Source organism: Lineus longissimus, chromosome 11, assembly GCF_910592395.1.
Source record: "Lineus longissimus chromosome 11, tnLinLong1.2, whole genome shotgun sequence".
Classification (NCBI taxonomy): Eukaryota; Metazoa; Nemertea; class Pilidiophora; order Heteronemertea; family Lineidae; genus Lineus; species Lineus longissimus.
Genome location: NC_088318.1, coordinates 72,773 through 92,667, shown reverse-complemented (window position 1 = coordinate 92,667; position 19,895 = coordinate 72,773). Strand labels below are relative to the sequence as shown.

General features: G+C 43.5%; 1 protein-coding gene and 1 long non-coding RNA gene across 3 annotated transcripts in view; both read left to right on the top strand.

The window, feature by feature from the left end:
* The first annotated feature begins 1,227 nt into the window (after positions 1-1,227).
* LOC135496246 (U6 snRNA phosphodiesterase 1-like) lies at positions 1,228-7,049 on the top strand. Of its 2 annotated transcripts, none has more exons than XM_064785469.1 (9): positions 1,228-1,278; positions 1,949-2,060; positions 2,319-2,420; positions 2,727-3,190; positions 3,893-4,044; positions 4,378-4,561; positions 5,259-5,312; positions 5,910-6,015; positions 6,301-7,049. In XM_064785469.1, exons 4-9 carry the CDS (start codon positions 2,922-2,924, stop codon positions 6,496-6,498), a joined length of 963 nt encoding a protein of 320 aa, XP_064641539.1. In that variant the 5' UTR covers positions 1,228-1,278; positions 1,949-2,060; positions 2,319-2,420; positions 2,727-2,921; the 3' UTR covers positions 6,499-7,049. The 2 variants fall into 2 exon arrangements, with proteins under 2 accessions (XP_064641539.1, XP_064641540.1); XM_064785470.1 differs by having other exon boundaries at positions 1,250-1,278; positions 1,861-2,060.
* Positions 7,050-8,235: 1,186 nt separating this feature from the next.
* Positions 8,236-19,895, top strand: part of LOC135495724 (uncharacterized) — a 73,022-nt gene continuing 61,362 nt past the window's right edge. Inside the window, exon 1 of the long non-coding RNA XR_010448592.1 lies at positions 8,236-8,427. This is a non-coding gene — a long non-coding RNA (uncharacterized LOC135495724). The remainder of the gene's footprint in view (positions 8,428-19,895) is intronic.

Genomic DNA, 19,895 nt, shown 5'->3' with positions numbered 1-19,895 from the left:
ACCTAGCTGTGACCGTCTCATCTCACTCATCATGTTGTCAACTCGGTGGAGCATCCAGGTCTGATTCGGCCTGGCTGTGAATGCCTCATCTCTCTCACCATGTTGACAACTTGGCAGAGCAGCCAAGACTGATTTGGCCTGTCTGTGACTGTCTCATCTCTCATCATGTTGTCAGCACGGTGGAGCAGCCAGGACTGTCAAACAGTTGTGTGAGCTCACTAGAGCTTGTACTTACATAACAGTATAACACCAAATTTAATATGATATATATATATATATATAAAACCGTCATCGGATGCGCATCCGATTATGCCACCAGATCCTTTACCGTCAATTACCGTCATCGGATGCGCATCTGATATGCCACGAGATCCTTCACCGTCAATTCCCTTACCGTCTTCGGATGCGCATCCGATATGCCACGAGATCCTTCACCGTCAATTCCCTTACCGTCTTCGGATCCGATATGCCACGAGATCCTTCAGCGTCAATTCCCTTACCGTCTTCGGATGCGCATCCGATATGCCACGAGATCCTTTACCGTCAATTTCTTTACCGTCATCGGATGCGCATCCGATATGCCACGAGATCCTTCACCGTCAATTCCCTTACCGTCTTCGGATACGCATCCGATATGCCACGAGATCCTTCACCGTCAATTCCTGTACCGTCATTGGATGACGCCAGATTTTTTGTAACTTAACCGTCAATTCCTATACCGTCATGGATGCCACGAGCTTTGTTCGCGTTGTAAAGGTTTCGGGGATACGACCAATGCATGCGAGCACCGTCGGCGGAACCCCAAACCGCCCTCTCGATCTATCCGTAAGGACAAGCCACTCTCGTGACCGTCACAGTTACGGACTCCGGACCTCCAGACTTTAGAGACCGAGCTTTTCTTTACCTTACAATTACTGTATACCCGGCGCCTCACTTATATGTGTTGTTTTTTTCACATACAATGTTCTCGTGGTTTACGGAAAAGTAGGCCTAAAATGTTATAGTGTCTAAAAACAATATTCAGTTAATGGAATTACACTTTTTTCCATTACTGCTTGCTTGATATTGCCCTAACAACTTTTTCATGAATCAATTTTGAGCATTATGTTTACAACGTAGTTATTATAGCACGAATTATGAGTCTAAAATGCCAAATACTTGCAACTATTATGTTAATCACTGAAATCTTAGTGTACTAATTGCTCGCTATAAGCTAGGTTATTGCGCCCTTAAACCAACGTACTGACGACGCTACCTCCCCGGAACTCAAACTTTAACGTGAGTTAATTGTAATCTTACTCTCTATATACCAAAGTGATTTACCTAGGAATACAGGTGCACTTCACTGAAAACTAATGATGTGTTGATGGGTTCAATGAATCCTTCGATTCCTTTGGTTTTCTTGGCGAACTGACGTCCGACAATCAATGACCCGTTGACGTGTACCTGCAATACGCCATTGCCGTAGTGTGTAAACAGATCTATTTTTGGACGAAACTCAGCCCCTCACAAACTTTGGTCCATTTCGCCAATGATGACACTGCTTCTAGACTGTACCACAGCACTTTAAGCTGTAGCAGAACTAAGCAAGAGTCAAGACAAATGTCTGCTGCCAGCCGCTGCTGGACCAACCCCCTCGCCCGCCCCCCATCATGATATCAGATTCAGAGGCCTGGCTGAGCCCTGTGATTTAGCCAAATTCAATATGATTCTTTTCTACTGTGATGTTAAGGCCCTTGTGTCATGCAGCGTATTCGGTAGCACCGGTACACAACTTATGTTAAACCGCGACGTCTGCTGCAATTCAAATTGCATATGACGCCAACGGAATTGTGACGACTTGTTTCTCAAATCTTTTAGTGAACAGTGATCACGGGCTGTGGGAATTGCGAAGGGATGGTGTAGAGTATCGCCACAACAATGTTGATATGATCACTCGTCGTTTCAGCGGGCATGACTTGGTACATCCAGTGACCCAGCAAAAAGTAGCCTCGGTACAGCCAGAAGTAGCAACAAATCGCAAAAGGGGATCCTTGTCTGACTGGTGGCTGGACCACATGGTAGGTCACCATCAAATAAGGGAGTGGATCCAGCACAGCTGGATAGAGGGGGCCCTTTGAGGGCGAAGCCCGAATATGGTGAGGGCTCGATCTCACAATGTGGCGCAGTAGGCGCTCACCCACGAAGGGAGGTCTGGGGTTCTCAAGCATGAAAATTTTGAAACTGAGATGCTCTCAGATGCGTTTCCCAAGTGTCTGAGAGACGATGTTTACTCGTTAATTCACTGCAAAGAAGTGTTTTTGTTTTCACTGTTTCAGACACTTGTTGGAAAAGGAAGGACCAAAGGTGCCATCGTCGATGGCCCAGATATATGAAGAGATTGAAGCCTGGGCTGCACACAATCCTGTTAGTAACAAAAAGTAAGTAAAAATGCTGTCCCATTTGGTCCATATGCCCAGCGCCAGAACCCATTTATACATCTGGGTAGTGAGGCAAGTGTCAAAGAAACCTGCCTGAGTCTCTCACCGACTGTAGGATTCGAACCAGGGACCTCTTGACCTCTAGTTGAGAGTCTGAGCCACTAGTCCATAGTGTGTCGTGTAGATTCATGCTGTACATGGTCTTGCTCTTCGATCTTGTAACGTAACATCCTTGTCCCTTGCTCTGCCACAATCATGTAAATGCCCATGTACTGTTTTGAATTGCATTCCATTTTCTGTCTTCAGAAAATCTAGAAAGAGGTCACCACCCACTGAAGATCTCATCCAAGTTTACCAAAGACTCCAAAGCAGTGCAGGAGAGGAGCGAAACAACCGCAATTCCACTCATCACCGAATTTGGCGTCGAGACAATCTTGACACTAGAGGCGTTGATTTCGTTTCTTGTAACGGAAATTTCAGCACTGGGGCGAGTTCGGTCAAATGAGTGCAGCTTCAAACGCACCGTCACCTGGCGCCATCTGTATATTGAAAATCCCCGCACAAATGAGTGTGTGTCTTGTTGGTTATTCGAGCAGTTCTAGTGATTCGGAGGTTGATGTCTCACAAGATGCAGGCATGGTGATCAGGAAACGTTCTAAAGACACCACCGAACACGAGACTGTCTCCAAACGGTCGAGGTTGCTGCCTGCAATAGATAAAGGTAGCAGTACAGAGGGCAAGGTCATAAAGGAATTGGCGGGAAATTCAAAGTAGGCACATGGCGCCCATTTCTCTGTCTCATTGCTTTTTAAATGATTGACAGCTCTTTACTTCAGTATGATTGACAGCTCTTTACTTCAGTATGTTTGTTGTTCTGCTGTTTTATTACTAGTAATGTATTTTTTCTGACATTTACAGTCTAAATAACCGTTGACCCTGTTATCGCAGTATTCATGGCGCATGATCACGTGTAAGGTTGTGTCATGATCATTGGTATGCAACTCGCACGTGCACATTGTGCGTCAGTGACGGGAAGCAGGACCGATGTCATTTCACTTACTATATAGTACTTTGACTAAGATTAAGAACGGTTGTTCATATTAATCATACTCATACCACTACCAGTAGTAAACATGTACATGGCCTGGGGCGAGAAACATTTTCTCACTCTCAGTGCTCGAGTGCACACAAGATAGGACTTTATGTCATTCGGATGTATTACGGCATTGTTAATGGAGAACCGGGGCAGGGTAGCACCCTCCTCATGACATGATGGTGCTGTTCCACGCCTACTCGTATGGAGTCGCTAATGTATCAGCCCGCACAAAAATGATAGCTGCACAGAGGGCACACTTGGGGCCAGTAAAGATTGTGCAGATGACCTACTGGCGCCACTGACAGTACTGGCAAAATGCCATTTTCCTTGTTCGTCATAATGATTGTGATGTGCCAGCGATTTCATTATCTTTCAGAAAACTACCCTCTGTTCCAAGCAACATCACAGGTATGTTTTTGGATAAACATTGTGGCAGCAACGTGTTTGACGATAAGGCACAACATGAAGGCCGAACGAGACAATTCAAACATGAACGAGGAAACTGGGCGACGTCAGTATATATACCAGGTAAGTTTGTGTCCCAGGGCAACACTCTGCACAATCGACTGAGCCCTGAATAAACCAACAAGCTTCTATTCGGGGGATTGCCATCGGTTCACTGATATCACAACAGCCCCCCCCCCCCCGCCATTCAATGATAAATGTGTACCATCCATGATGTCTCAAAACCGTACTTCAGATAAACACGGTGAATACCAGCTGCTTTCTAGTTACTCAACAAGTTATATATTGACACTTATATTGTTTTGTTTGTCCCTCGGACCATCCTAAGAGTATGACATTTCTTTTTCTCCCACGATCCAATACACATCTGATGTTCTGTTTATTTTTTTATCTTAGTTGAGGGAGGTGCAAGCTTCGAGTGTTTCCTGCAAGAGGTCATTGAATGTGTGCAGCCAACCTTAGGCGAGATGAAACCAGTTGATGATTTCCACATAAGTGTCTCAAGAACATTTCCCATTCGTCATCATTGGATTGATCCTCTCACGACTTCTCTGAGAGATTGCATCCTGAATATCCAGAGGTAGGCAAACCTTGTCTTGGCCGCCAAAAATTACATTGGGCGTGTTGGCAAAAATGATGTTACACTGGTAAAATCCAAGAAATTCCAGACCCCTAGCTAGGCATTTCAAGAGGGGGGGGGCCTGCCTAAAAAATTATTCTGAATTGCGCCCTGTCGCTAAAAATGTTTTGTGGCACGCCCTGCCCAAAAAACGCGGGAACTAGCGCCCGCTCCAGTGCTGCCATCTGCCATCTGTGCTCTGCTGGTTAAGGTACGATATCTGCGATGCCAATGTCTGGTATGCGAAATCTCTTCTTGTCATAGTATCGAGCATTGTTTCTTTCATTAGCATATATTACAATATTACAATAAGCACATTTGACTTGTGTTTGCGCAAGACTTTTGTTCTATAAGGTTTTGGATGTAGAAAATCAAAGCTGGTTGATTTCAGTCCAGCGCATGCCGCCAGCCATGCTGCAATGAGAGTGGAAAAAAAGAATGTCTAATGTAACCCACTGACACAGTACCGGTTAAAGCGCCCCATTTTGTGCCCCCAAGTGCCCTAAATCCAACTTAATCCACCACTGCCCTTCCTGTACCTCAAGCTAGGGGTCTGAAGACGTAATCCAGTAACCAACTGTTGTTCATGGAACTTCTCGTATGAGAACCATCTGGTTGTCTGGAGTCCCAGCATCATGTTGTTGTTCTCTTCTTTCAGCTTTCCATGTAACTTCCAACACTTCAAGTTTTACGTCAATGATGATGAGTCAAGGTGAGTGTCTTGTAATAATATGTAGTTTAGGTATATACAAACATCACAAGTCATGCAATTGTAAAAAGAGTTATGAGCTTGATAGAAATTCCTCTGGATGCTATTCGGAAGTGGTGGCCAATGCCGAGTATGGATGATGCATTATGATTTTCAGTTCTATGATTTGTTCCTAGGTAGCAGTGTAGGCATGAGTGTTGAGACCATTAATCAGTATTGGGTGGGTTGAAAATACTGGTTCCGAGTTGGTAAAACATCAGTGTTGAGACCATTAATCAGTATTGGGTGGGTTGAAAATACTGGTTCCGAGTTGGTAAAACATCAGTTTTGAGACCATTAATCAGTATTGGGTGGGTTGAAAATACTTGTTCCGAGTTGGTAAAACATCAGTGTTGAGATGAATAATCTAGATGGAGCTACCATATTGATGGGTGGGGTTGATGAGTCAAAGTTCCCTTTTGAATGCGTAAAGGCCTTTCGCTCTAAAACCCTTGAAAATGTAATAAGCTGAGTTGTTTTTGGGATGGGCTATCATCTAAGTGAGAATTTGATCACCTCAGCCAGGTGCAAAGGTTCAGATGTCTCGTGTTTGCTTTCCAGGTCTTTCCTTGGTTTGAATGTGTCCGGTTGTGAGGAGGAGATGAAATCTCTTGTTGGTGTCGTTGATAGTTGCTTGAAAGAGTTCAGGCTGCCAATGTATTATGAGGTAACCTTTTGAACATATTGCCTGAAAGAAGGGAGAATATTGGTGTTTAAATGCCACCATTGATTTAGGAGTGTATCAGGTTATCAGAAGTTTAGAGTCGGGCTGTTTAGGATGGACACACTCACCTCCGATATGTTCTCTAACTTAGGATATTGTCATAGTAACCCAAGCCTAGGGTTGGGCTTTAAAAAGTAGCACTTCCTTGTAGTAGTCTTCTGTAGTTTGAACTCCATCACGAGATAATATGATGGAGTTTTAGATAAAATTTGCTTCTTTCCTTTTCAGGCGCCATCGTTCCATATGAGTATTGGGTGGACACTTGGAGACATTCGGCCCTCACTTACAGAAGATCTGATGGACAAACTAGGAGCTTTGCTATGCTCGTATCAGGACGCTTCTGGTGGGCTTTGGCCCTTTATGGTGGAACAGGCCCGGTGTAAAATAGGAAACAAATGCTTCAATTTCCCACTGAGAACAAGATAACACGAGTCTTATGTCAAAATATTTATCTCACCATAACCGTGTGAGGACTGTTTGGCCTGATTGTCTTTATCCCCCTACCCCATTCAAATTTTTCATGTTCATGGGTTGTGAAATGTACCAGACTACTTCTCGTTCCTGAAGCTGAACCTTAGCACGATGATCATTGTTGTAATTGGAAGACAAGAAATCATCCTCAGCATTGCTGTGTTGCACGGAAAGACATTTTGTGGTGTTTGATTGTAATGTCTATTTGGTCTTTTGAGAACAAAGTCTCAACCAGAATTCAGAAATAACTTCAATTTAATTATCCAGCAAGACGCAATCTTTGTTACTCCCCTGATTGTGTTCATTTAGTTCTCAGAATCTTTTCTGAGATGCCCTGTATTGTCATCCATGGAATTGTATCACAGGCAGTTCTACTATTCTTGGTCCTCCATACAAACATTTGCTAATGTGACGATGCATTTCTAATGGGGATAGAATGAACACATGGCTTGATACTTTTGAGTCTTTTGTTAAGTTTTTTGAGGAAATAAAGTTCGTAAAATTCATATTGAGTTTTGTTTTTCTCTTTCTCGGCCCCCTGGATCCCCCCTCCTCCTAGGTCACCCTGGAAGCCAAGTTTGCATAAAATCTTCATTTTTATTTTGAGCCCAAGTTGTCCCCACAAGTTGTTTCTGTGACGTCGACTCCTGTCGTCGTTGCGGGAGAATCCCTAGTTTTATTGTATTCTGACATTATATCTTAGGACAGCTGGCTAGCTGCTTTGTCGTTTCAATAATAACCCTAAAGTGGACGAAACACAAAAATATTAGTCTATCTACCCGGCATGAGTACGACCATGAGGAGCCCAGACCAGAGAAGGAAAACCCTTGCTCGTGGGTATGACTTTGAAAAGTATATGCATATAATTCTCCCCAATGATTTTGTTCTTCATATTCCCTTCTGCTGCTTTGATATGGAATCCATGTCATTTGCCTCGGGAAAAAAATCGCTCCTGGGGGTAGAGCTAACTCCGTTGCTGGAATAAGGAATTGATGCTACCCTATTACCATAACCGCAACCTCGACTTCGAGAAACTAGCATTAGGAACTTCGGGATTGCGAAGGTCTCTCGGTACGGCCTACTACACTCCAGACGCGTTGAATTAGCCTCATCCCTCCCAAACTTTGAGGATGACGAGTGAAGGCCACGAGAGTGTTCCCTTCTTGCAAACGGCAAATACCAATATGGCCGAGATAAAAAAATGTATGATAGGATTCTTTGTCTCCGAGTGAGACCTGTTATTACACCTGTGTGATATGATCTATTGGTTGTTCTTTCCATACAATAGAATTACAGCGGACAATTCAATGTGCGACCAAAGCCGACGTAGCAGTTTAAAATGTCCTCCTGGAAATTGTCCATCCCTTTTGTATGGTGACGGATTAAGGTCAGTCTATAGTGACCTCAACCGTCAACCTCGAAGATTACAGCGCAATATAATCGTTTGTCCCTCTGACCAACCTACGGTCACAATATTAGGCCCAGGTTTCTCTAAACTGTCATGGTCCCGACACATCACACGTATATGTCACGAAGAGCATCTCCTCCCAACTGAATTCTCGTCTTCCAAGTTTAGTCAGCCAAGCGAGGTTTGACTCTCAATGAGTGGTTGAGTCTCTATAATCATTACCAAGCCGAATTCATTTCGGAGTAGAACATTCCTCACGTAACCACTGACGTCAGAGAGAATTATTGGTCACGTGGGAGGCTTGTGATTCTGCGGGTTGCAATCTTAACACGAACGGGAAAGCGGGAAGCAGCCTCTCATCTCTCCAAAGTCAATCGAAAGAGAGTGTACCAAATTCTCCTTACAATTCGAGTGATATCCGGTCGCGTGTGTGGCATTATCGCAACGTTAGTGGACGAGCGCAGCAACAATTAAAGGTAGGGCTAAAAAAACCTTGGATTTTGCCGCTTTTCTATTCTTTCAATTTAGTTTATTTGTTGTTTCGGATTTTTTCTCTTTCCGATTGACGGTTAATCACGAAATCATTTTCCCTGTCTATGTATCATGGCTTTTAAATTGACCGCGACTGTATTGCAAGCAAACACAACTCCCAAATTCGTCAAGTGCACGTGTCTCACGCACATCCGGGCTTTTATCACCCCAGCCTCGTTTCGAGTTCATGAGGAGGCTCAAAAAATAATTGGTGACAAGTCACATTTCAAAACGAAACTCGCAATTTTATGCGTCTGAAACTTTTGTATGCCCTCATGATCAGCATGCAGGCAACACCCTATCAACCCGCTAAAATAATCAGGGATTTAGCTGCTATCTGCCTGAAAAGACCCCTTCAAAACTTTGCATGAGCATTCATATGCATAAGCCTACCTCTTCTATGGGAGTGATCCCCCGCCGTCCCATGACTACCCTCAGTATCCACCAGAATGCCCCGACCGTGAAGCCTGAAAATCAATGTGGGAGACAAAACCAATACCGACCGTGTGGTATGAATCTTTCTATTCAAAAACACCCACAACTATAAGAAGGCTCTTATCCAAATCTGAAAAAATACATAGGCCTGCGGTTTAGATTCAACGGCAGAACGCTATTTCTCGGGGGACATTTGAAACTGCTACATCGGTCCCGCTGGGATACACAGGTGAACTTAACAGTAGTACGAAAAAACCGCGGTGTTTGAAGCCCTCGTGGTGCCGGTATTTGTGAATTTACTGTAGATGCGCGCCATGGATTACTTTCGGCTGCGAAGCATCCTAAAGGCCTGTAAAAATGTGGTTACATGTCGATTTGTGTGCCGTTTTTTAACACAAATTCTGGTTCTCGTGACAAATAAACACCTCAAGTCAAGGTAGGTGTACTTTTAATTCACAGTTACGGCGAGTTTCTGTGAAGTTTTTGAAGTTTTCGTGCGGGTAAAAAAAGTCGACCAAAATGTGCACCTTGTTTGCAGCCGGCCGTCGACTGCCTCGCTTCGCCGGCTGCTTTCTTGCATGATGATGAATAGAAGGCAGGAATGGCAGGAATTCCCATGTCCCATAGGAGCATCTTGATTTGACTCAATTTCTACCGCACTAGTCCGCCAGTTATATATTTTATCGTCGATAACGGCTTGAAATACTTCAATCCAAGGCAAGGGTTTGTTTTCAGAGGTATACAATGCTGTACAAACATTCACTGATGAACAAAAAACTCACTTATTTGGAGGAATTCAGTGATGAAAACATGTTTTAGCAAATGCCTAGCAGTTTATCTGTTTTATACTTTGAATAAGGAGGAAAATGAGCACCAAGAGTTGAGAATATTTGGTCACATGGCACATCATGTGACCAAATATTGCTCGGCAGCCAACGCCATATTATGGCCATCCCACTGACAAGCTAGGAGTAAGACCATGTGCTGGCATGGTTGGATAGTTCAAATTTCCAGTATACATTTTGAATATATTTGATAAAAAGGAATGTACCCCCCCTCCGACATTGTTATGTAGAGTTGTGATGCAATGCGAAATTAATTGACGCGGGTGCCTTGCATTCCTAAAACAATACTGCATCGCAACCAATGTGTTTTAAAATGTGTGTGAATGGTTTAATAGTTTATTAGATTGCGAATCAAACAGACTGCAATGTAAATCACCGTCAGGCTGTGAGTATGACACTGGTACTGTGATGAATCACAAGAAACGTTTGGCAGAACGCCTGATGACAGCGGCGGTGTTTAGGGATCGTGTGTACAACTAGCATTGTAGTCTGAATTTACGGTGTGAGGGTATCGGCTTGCTCTTGAAAACTGAAATTTCTGCAACAGATGAAATAGGTCTATCAACCGCTGTAAGCCACCTTCCTAAAATCTGTGACTAAACCGAGTAATATCAGCTCGCTCTTCTTTCCCGAGCGCTGCTATAAACTCTGCAAGGGCCACTTTCAAAGCCCAGGAAAAGGGGAGATGATTTGAAAGAATCTCATCGAATCTACTTCCCAAATATTATATAGGCCTACTGCATTCGGGAAGACTGATCTTTAGAGCTACCGATACACCCTCATAACATGCAAGATAGGCATTCAACCAATATTGTAAGTCCCAAACTCCATTGGCATATCTTTTTTGTTTGTTGTTTCGTTTTTCGGAAACACCCACTGAAATATATACTGCTAATCTGATAAATGATATATACAATTTGTCGTCTCGATATTCACATTTTCTCATACACCGTAAATGACAAGGTTAAACATCATGCTGTCTAAACCTGGTCATGCCCTTGTGTCCGCACTATGAGACCAGTCAATGACTAAAGCCTCACTGATTTAATATTTATTACCTCGTTGAGATGGGAATGTGTGATTCCTGTTGAGACCGTCTGTCGTAAGCTTCCATTAACTGGCCATGGTCATACAACCTAAACAGGAGGAGTAATACAATCAAAACATGGTGTGTGAATCATTTGATGGTTATACCGTATTTTCAGATTGAAGTGTTCGCTGCAGTGATGACTGATATTCCCTCAAATGCCAAATTTGGCCTAAGAAGCAGAATGATCAACTCGATCACGGCAATGTACCACTGATATACAAGGGGAATGACTGGTAACCCGAGCAATCGATTTTCTCTTCTCACACCCTCTGAGTCTGAGAACAAGGTTATTTCATACCCCTCTTTGCACACCCTCTAATCACAACAAGATCAATCCTTTTCACTCTCACAATGCTGTTCCCTATTTTGGTGTCTACTGTGATTTGTCTTACGTGGGCTCAACGTTCTTTTCATTTGTGAATCATTTTCGAACCATTACGCAATTATACGGTGTACTGTCTGAAACAGCCGCCACAAATCCATTCAGAGTGCAAACTTAATACACAAAAGAAAAAAACTTCTTATTGAATTAAATTTCTTATCCTTTCGGAGAATGGCATTATTGCCATATGAAAATTGAAATCAAACTACTTTCAGCGATTTTTGCGCATAAAACTTGAATACCAAAGTTCCTTTCAAATGATTTTATGCGATAACGACCATATACAAGTGCTGCAATTACCTCAAAGTGAACTTGAGAAAGTGATGCCGCTTCAAGCATAACTACTGTGCGTGCCGAATTCGGCGTTAGATCACGTGTCTCCTTTGTTGGCAGCCACAATGCTCTCTGAAAGCGGTTTCTAATGTCCCGTGTTTGTTCCTTGTGTCATGTAAGAAGTTGGTTAACTTTATAAGATAAAGCCAAATCGTTGAGAAAGCGCCGTATTTATCAATAATGTTGCGCTAGATAAGTTTCTGTGTGACTTAGGGAGATGATTTTCTAACTTTCAAAGATGCCTTTGTGAAAGACGCCTATCTTCATTTTATCAGAGTCTTTCAAAAGACTCTGAGTTTATCAAACAGCGTGTAGACACGCCAAGAGAGATCTCCCCTAAAAAAAGCTTCAAAATAAAGGTTGGCTCGGGAGCATGGGGAAGTTGCGTCTCTCAGACCTCACGGTTCATACTTCGAAGATAAAAGGTGTCCTTCGACTTTTGATATCATGTCATAGACTTGCAAGTTGAATATTCTGTTGTCCCTTGGTTGGAGCCTGTGACAAAGTGGAGCTGCCATGGTTGGCTTTCAGTGAGTTCATGCGATTTTATCCTTGCTTGCCATTCAGTGAGAGAAAATGATTCGATTTATCGTACATGTGTGTGTAATGCGCGCCAGCAGCAAAGCTCTTTTGTTTCGGGAGGGTCTGTGATTAATGAAGTAACACAACACTGTGTTGTGTTACTCTTTTGTTTCGGGAGGGTCTGTGACCAATGAAGTAACACAACACTGTGTTGTGTTACTCTTTTGTTTCGGGAGGGTCTGTGACCAATGAAGTAACACAACACTGTGTTGTGTTACTCTTTTGTTTCGGGAAGGTCTGTGACCAATGAAGTAACACAACACTGTGTTGTGTTACCATAGAATGGTATGTTTATCCTTTTGGCTGCTTCTTTTTGTGTTTTTACATCCTGGCTACATCATACACTATTGCCAAGTAACCAGATTAGCCCGTTGTTAGAATGAACAACAAAGAATGTCTATCAAAAGTGCCTGCCTCGTGAATGTTTGGTCCACCCGATAGCAGTTGTTTCTGACCTGCCTTTGAAAACCAATGCTCAAGTATTTCTCGCGAGGATCAGGAAGCGACAGTCACATTAAAAGCACAGTCTATCTCATATGAATATCAATATCATCATAATGTAAGCTCTCGTTGAGCGTTCATTCAGGTTAATAGCATTTGACGCAAGAGCCTTCTCAGTGCATGCCCCTCAATGTCGCATTCACTCAGTCACGACCTGAGGATGGAAACCGACTCCTGCAGACACATAAAATCTTTCCTCTTCCGAGACCGTTTCTGAATATGCAAGGAAAGCCCCCGTAGATGTAACACGTATTGTCGTTCGATGCCATTCAGCATTGTTCAATCGGGATGGACAATGGGTCGGCGACAAAATCATGTGACTTTCACATCTGCATCAGTTTCATAGTAAAAGTTCAGAATGGCACGCCTATACGGATTTCACTTTATTACCAATGCGATTTCTATTATTGAGGATTCAATAGGCTAATAGTCATGGACATTGATCGACTACACCATAACAATTGAAATGGTGGAGCGGTTATTTCGATAATCATAAGTTCATTGCCAATGCCAACCACTATCCATCGACTTACAACAACTTGAAGACCGACAAGTTTGAACCGCGGCCTGTTCAATGCATATCATACAAAATGTCAATGTTGCTATTAAAAAGTTTGTCTCTTGATATAGATTGGGTGACACTCAGGAGTGAAACGGAAGAAGTTTCAGATTATCAAAGGTGAACCCTCCCTGGGAATTGGGTGGTTCCTGTTGCAGAGGGGGGACTTGGTCGGGCATGGCGTGTCAGTAGGGGTGAACCCTCCCTGGGAATTGGGTGGTTCCTGTTGCAGAGGGGGGGGGGGGGGGCTAGGTCGGGCATGGCGTGTCAGTAGAAGTGGAACCTCCCTGGGAATTGGGTGGTTCCGGTTGCAGAGGGGTGGGGGGGACTTGGTCGGGCATGGCGTGTCAGTAGGGGTGAACCCTCCCTGGGAATTGGGTGGTTCCTGTTGCAGAGGGGGGACTTGGTCGGGCATGGCGTGTCAGTAGGGGTGTACCCTTCCTGGGAACTAGGTGGTACTTTTGCAGACATGGAGGGAGTTAGTCTGAAATTGAAGACACTCTTTGACCGATACCTTGCCTACATGATTAGACTTGTTACGAAGGTGAAAAGAGAGAACTTCGTATCCACTTACCTGATCCCAAACCCAAGGCATCACACGATGCGGATGAATCGCCGGTGAATCACATGCTTCATTTTGCCATCACACAATCTTACTCATCTCAACTATTCAGTATTTTGCGACAGCTCCTTACTAATCTGCCAGAAAAACTTACAATTTCCCGATGATGATTCCGGATCGGCTCCCAGTAATGATCACACCTGCCTAAGTGATTCCGTTGGCGTCTTCTTCAGTGATATCAAGCGAGCGTCAATTTCCATTGGAATTTTATTAAAGCGGGTACTTAAAGAGTTATCATATTTTGATATGCCTTACGGCAAATCGTAAAGGTCAGAGTGAAAATTCAATGATTTGGTTTGGAAAGTTGAACTCTTGGCTGAAGAATTCAGGTGAAGATTCGCGGAACGTTGTGCTTGTGAGAGTGGCGACACCTGATGGTACCATTGAGAGACGGTAGTGGGAGATCTGCTGAGCAAAATGACGTCATATGGTGCGCATGCAGCGTCAAGGAAGGTGGGCACAAGTCACCTTTATTCTTTAACTTGACATATAGGATTTGGTATAAGAGTAGACACTCGTATTTTCATAAATAGAAACACCACATTTTCCCCTTCCATTCCCCAGGCTATGAACGAAATTATCTAGCCAGCAAATCATACTAAACAGAAAAATCGATATCATAAAGACTTTTTCCCGGGCAGTAAAGTAATCATGTTCGAGATTCAATTTGCTGGATTATTTTACGGCAATAAATAATTTAAAGCTTGACTCAGATTTGGAATGAACTGCGCAAAAACCAAGAAAGCCCGAGGATAAAACAGATTGAAATGTGGAAATCGTTGGTGACTGGCTGAGCAGATGGAGTTGTAACTTCATCTTCTCACATTCGGTTAAAACATCTTTACTTTGTTCAAGCAAAATACAAAAAGTATAAAGGTGCCTAGACCGGGATTCGAACCTGAGACCTCAAGGTATGTGAACGGTTGTACCGCCTGAGCCATACATGCTCCTGGAGTCATCGCCGAGATAAATAATGTCTATCTTTGCCCTAGTCCAGGTAACCTCGACCCTATCCGCCGCGCAGCGTGTGGGGAGGTCGAGGAAGCCTCGATGATATACCCGAAGCGAGCCATACATTTTCAGTGCATGTCATACCGAGCGCTCTGGTATTACAGATTATTCACTTGGATCGAGGTTACCCATCCTACAGAAAAACACTTGAGCGGACACCGGAAGCTTACCCCCCACAAATCAAATTCATGACGGGTGAATTGCCCTCAAGTACCAGTGTCTGTAATGAGAGAATGGAGGAGACTGGTGACTATCTTTACCCAGCCTATCGTGGAGACACGGGTGCGGGAAGTTGTCCAGAATTGTCTTTATGATGTTAATTGGTTTTGCAATCGCAAAATGATATCACCACTCAGACATAACTGTGCGCGCGCATCAGAATAGACACTGTCAAATAGTCCTATAGCTCTTTGGTTAAGACCTAATGCTTGCCTGAAAACAGAGTGGAGTTGCCTCCGAGCTGTTACCTTAGGTGAGATTGGCCATCAGAACTCAGCCCGGGAGCTATGAGATATGACGAGAAATAGCTTAGCTTCCTGCCATCATGGCATACGATGGAGGAAATGTCTCTTTATTTGCCATCGTTAATATTATCAAATGATAGACCTTCTTCAGCAATCTCAATCTCAGAAGGACGGTCCTGTTCTGGTGACGAACGCTGTCGTCTGTCGGTTTACCTGGTTGTCGTAGGTTTCGGATCGCCAGAACTCCTCCCTCAGGGATGCTGCTATTTCTGCGCATTTTATCAGCGTGTTCAAGTGATTGGCTCGGTGTTGCAGAGGTAAAGACCGTCTTCTCCAATTTCATTCTTGAGGTGCAGATGTTTTCAAGTTTGAATTAACCAGTTTGGATGCTAGCACGGCGCTGGTACCACTGCCAGCACGGCAGTGGTCCTAGTCAGAAGTCGTTGTCAGCATGCATGCACTTTGCGCTATGCAACATCTCAACCTGAACTCAACTTTAGTAAAACATAGCAATAGCTCTGACTCCAACAGGTGTCCTCATTAGCCACATCCTAGCATTCATCAGACGCTAATGTCAGTCATTAATACATCATAAAAGTCGTTTTCAGATCCACGTGTCTGCCCTTTTGGTACATCTAACCCGATCTTACCATAAGCATAGCTAATACAATCGCGGCGTTTATGAGACTGGGCATGAAGGCACGCAAGGTGCGCTGATACATCAACTAGCTTCACCCGAGAACAGAGCTTGATCACACTCCCAGGGTGTACAATTCATTCCTTTATTACACCATTTCCTCATTTTGTTAACGCATGACTTGCACTCGTAAGCAACGCCTCAGCGCTTTTGAAAGAACTTTTGTGAGATGTAATATCGGATGAGCTCTAATCGTCCCCAACAGGGATATTTTTCAAATGAGCTTTAGTTTTTGTAGCATATCACTGGCAGGTTGGCTTAGTGTTAACCAGTTGTTGAGTTGCGGAAGCAAGCATATAAACATGAGAAATCTTGTTCTTTTCCACAAGGTAATGCTTGCGAATGCCTCGTCAGAGAGGTCTTAGGATTGTTTGGTTCGTGATTATCCGAGACATGTATGACAACAGATTAATGGAATCCAATATCCACATCCTGGCACCAGTTTTTGTCGATATACTCCGCCTCTCGATATTTCAAAGGATATAGGAGTAAAAAAGCCTGATCTCAGAAAGCCATAATCACTGATGTCTGATGACAAATAGATTGTTCAACAAGTATAGGAGGGAACATCATCACCAACGCTTCTCAGTGATATACAATTCGCATGGGCTGTAGAGCCACGAATGCAAGTCACATCGTCACCGGGGTTGCAAATCGAACCTGGTTGCATTGCGCCACCTAACGTATTCATCAGATTACCAATTCCGTTAGCTTTCCTGTCGCACGTATAGTCCTTCGTCGTTATCAGTTTCTCCTGATAAATGCAGCTGTTTCCAACCAGCCATATCCAGTGAGTTTTATTTTTGTGAATGAGCTATCGTAGGATACTCTCCTGAATAACAGACGCCGCTCTTCAAGTACTAAAGCGTAGGTCTAATGACGCCGCATCGCCAATGACACGCTTCATATCAAGTCCTAGAGTTGGAGAGGTAGGACATGTTTGTCTCCTCGAGAAGGCATCTTGCCTATCAATCATTTATTTTCTATCATTGGTTGCTCTTCATTCTTTTCCTTGGGCATCGATTATTGTCTCACTCTCAACGATGGGCCACGCTGCTGGACGAACTGATGTATTCAGTACCTTTTTTGGAGATCTACAGACCGAAAGTTTTACACAGAAACACCAATATTATGATGGCTGAATGTGTTTTTTTCCATCCTTTGACGGGGGACTGGCTTGGCTATGAGGTTGGTGCCTCGTGAACGAATTTTCCGGGGACGAAACATCCTCGGGGACGAATTTTCCTTGGGGACGAATTATCCGGGGACGAATTTGCGGGGACGAATTTTCCGGGGACGAATTATCCGGGGACGAATTTTCCTGTAACCGTGATAGTGGTATTAGTTATTCGCGCCATCGAACCATATATACATATCAGTTCTGATCTCACTTAATGAGTGAACTACGGGTTTGTAAGTCTACTGTGAGAATTCAAGATTGTGGCCTTGCGACTAGACATGAAGTCAAAATGGCTGCAGAGGCACTTAAAACAAATCTTTTCTTCTCTAAGTGTTTCCATATCCCGTCCAGGGCGATATCGATGGCCTCATGTCGGCGGGCCGCCTTTGAGCCAGTTGCGAATTTGGAGCAAATCACACTTCAATAATGCAACCCAGCCAGCAGCTGCTTCTTTCGGAGTTTCAGAACTGTTCTCTTCAGAGAACTACTCGAGTAGGAAAAGTCATTATAAGCCGGAGCACGTATCGGCAGTCCATTACAAATTACTTTGTCTTGACTTTCCGGTTTCCGTTTGGAGTCCTTCCTTCCGTGAGTTGTGCCGCTGAACAACGATACGGAGTGATATCTTTACATATTGAAATCTTCTGTCGACTCAGTTGTCATTTTAAATGATAAAAACCAACTATTCGCACCTTGTTTCTTTTGATCGTGTCGTCGTCGCTATCGGTGTTTTGTGGTTCACAATCAACACGGAGCGATCTTGACACGAGATATTTAGAAGTGATCAGTCATAGTTCCGGTTTAGGTCCTACAGGATTTCTATCCTTTCAAAGTCAAATGACTCATTCGGTAACATTCGCTTGGTGTGCATACATTTAGTTGGTTGAAGGCATCGTGAGCTTGGGGGCCCCGCTTTTACTTGGTACTTACATCTTTTATGTGACATAAGCGAGGTGACGAGCTGGAGGTTGAGGTTGGTATTCGATGATGGGTTGACGGGAACCTCATTGTGAGATCCCATGGGTGAGGTTTCAAAGACACTCACGCGAAATGATGATGGTCCTTCGACAGCTGGGGGCGGTGTGACATTTATGAATGTCACTCGGATGATGAGTTTGGAATCGGAGTCGTGTGTGCTGTAGCGTTGTACGTTTGCCACAGATTGATATTTAGGACGATAGTAAATTCATCCCGGGTTTTGCCTCGAAAATGACCACATGCGATACATTAGGTAACATGTCACAGAAAGGGTCGGACGAGGCGAGTTAGACACCACTTTGCCACTGAAATGTAATGGTACTACCTGCTTTTGCAATGACTTCGACATCGGGTTTTTAGGATAACCATCGTAATCCAGCGAAGAATGCAAATCACACATTCACAAGCACAGGGACGCTGTTTGGTTACAGGTGGTTCTCTGTACTTTAGGTAGATGCAGTGGATTGACTGGATCCTGAGATCACGGTATTTGCCGAGACCGTAAGAAAACGAAGCGTTAAATTAAAACTAGCTCCGCTTGATTGCTTCAATAATCCACCAGTTTTATTAAACTTGGAACTAAGAAATGATAAAAACTGACTTGAATCATAACAGACTTCAAAGGCGAAAAAATTTGCGCAGATTTTAAAAGATTTTCATTAACATTTGAAGTTCTTCTGCTCGGCTGATGTTTTGTTTTTCCTCTGGAACATTCTTGTTCCCTCACTGCTGGAGTTCGAGTAACAATGCACCCTTTTCCGTCACAAGGCGCAGACTCTGAGTGCATGAAGAGTTCTTGACAAAGAAGCAAACCGACTCCATCGTGTAGCTCCGTGGAAACATTGGATTTCATCACAACGGGGATTCGTTGACTCGTCTATAAGTCTGTCATTATTTATGCGAAACTTTGAAGTAAATACAAGCAGTACGCCCATGATCATACAAACTGATGTATGGAGTTACGGCAGCTGGGTGACTTGACATCATGATCAAGAGCATTGTAACTTCGATCCTATCCAAGGTATTTTGCCTGGAAGAACATTTAAAGTTGATGACAAGAAGTAGTGAACGGATGTGACGATACATTATGCAGCATCACAGTCACAGCTGCACAGTCAAACTAATTGAACTAGTTATAATTAAAACTAATTAGCAGGATTAGTTATGTTCTACTTGGAAGCTGAAAGGTGTGTAATGAGGCGCTAGGCGATGGCATCTTCTGTAAAAGTAGTCCCATTTGATCATTGAGGCAGGTGCAGGGTTCTGCCGTAAACACACATTTTTTCATCGATCAAGCGACGTCAATCACAAAGTCTGTTTGGCATGTGGCGAACTCCTTTCCTGTTAATATGCTCGTAAGAAAACAACGTGTTCTGTTCTATGATCGGCAGATATCAACTTCACTATCAGTCTTGTAAAAAGAACGAATACCAAGAGCAGAAACAATAGAATCGAGTGTTTATCTGTCTGTTCAAGCGTCTATCAATAGCTTTGTAGTCGTACAGCTGAGACAGTTACATCATTATTCATGTAAGGGGATTAGGCCTGGCGTCCACACAACTATGAGCGGTCTGATTGTTACAACTATTGACAACATGTCTTATGTAACTGAAGTCTTGGCTGAATGAACATGTGCCACTGATATTTTGGGAACACTGACAGATTTTGTAGTTACTAGCTGCATGCTTCTGTGCTGTTCTTGGGAGAAGAATAAAATTATTTTTCGTCGACTTT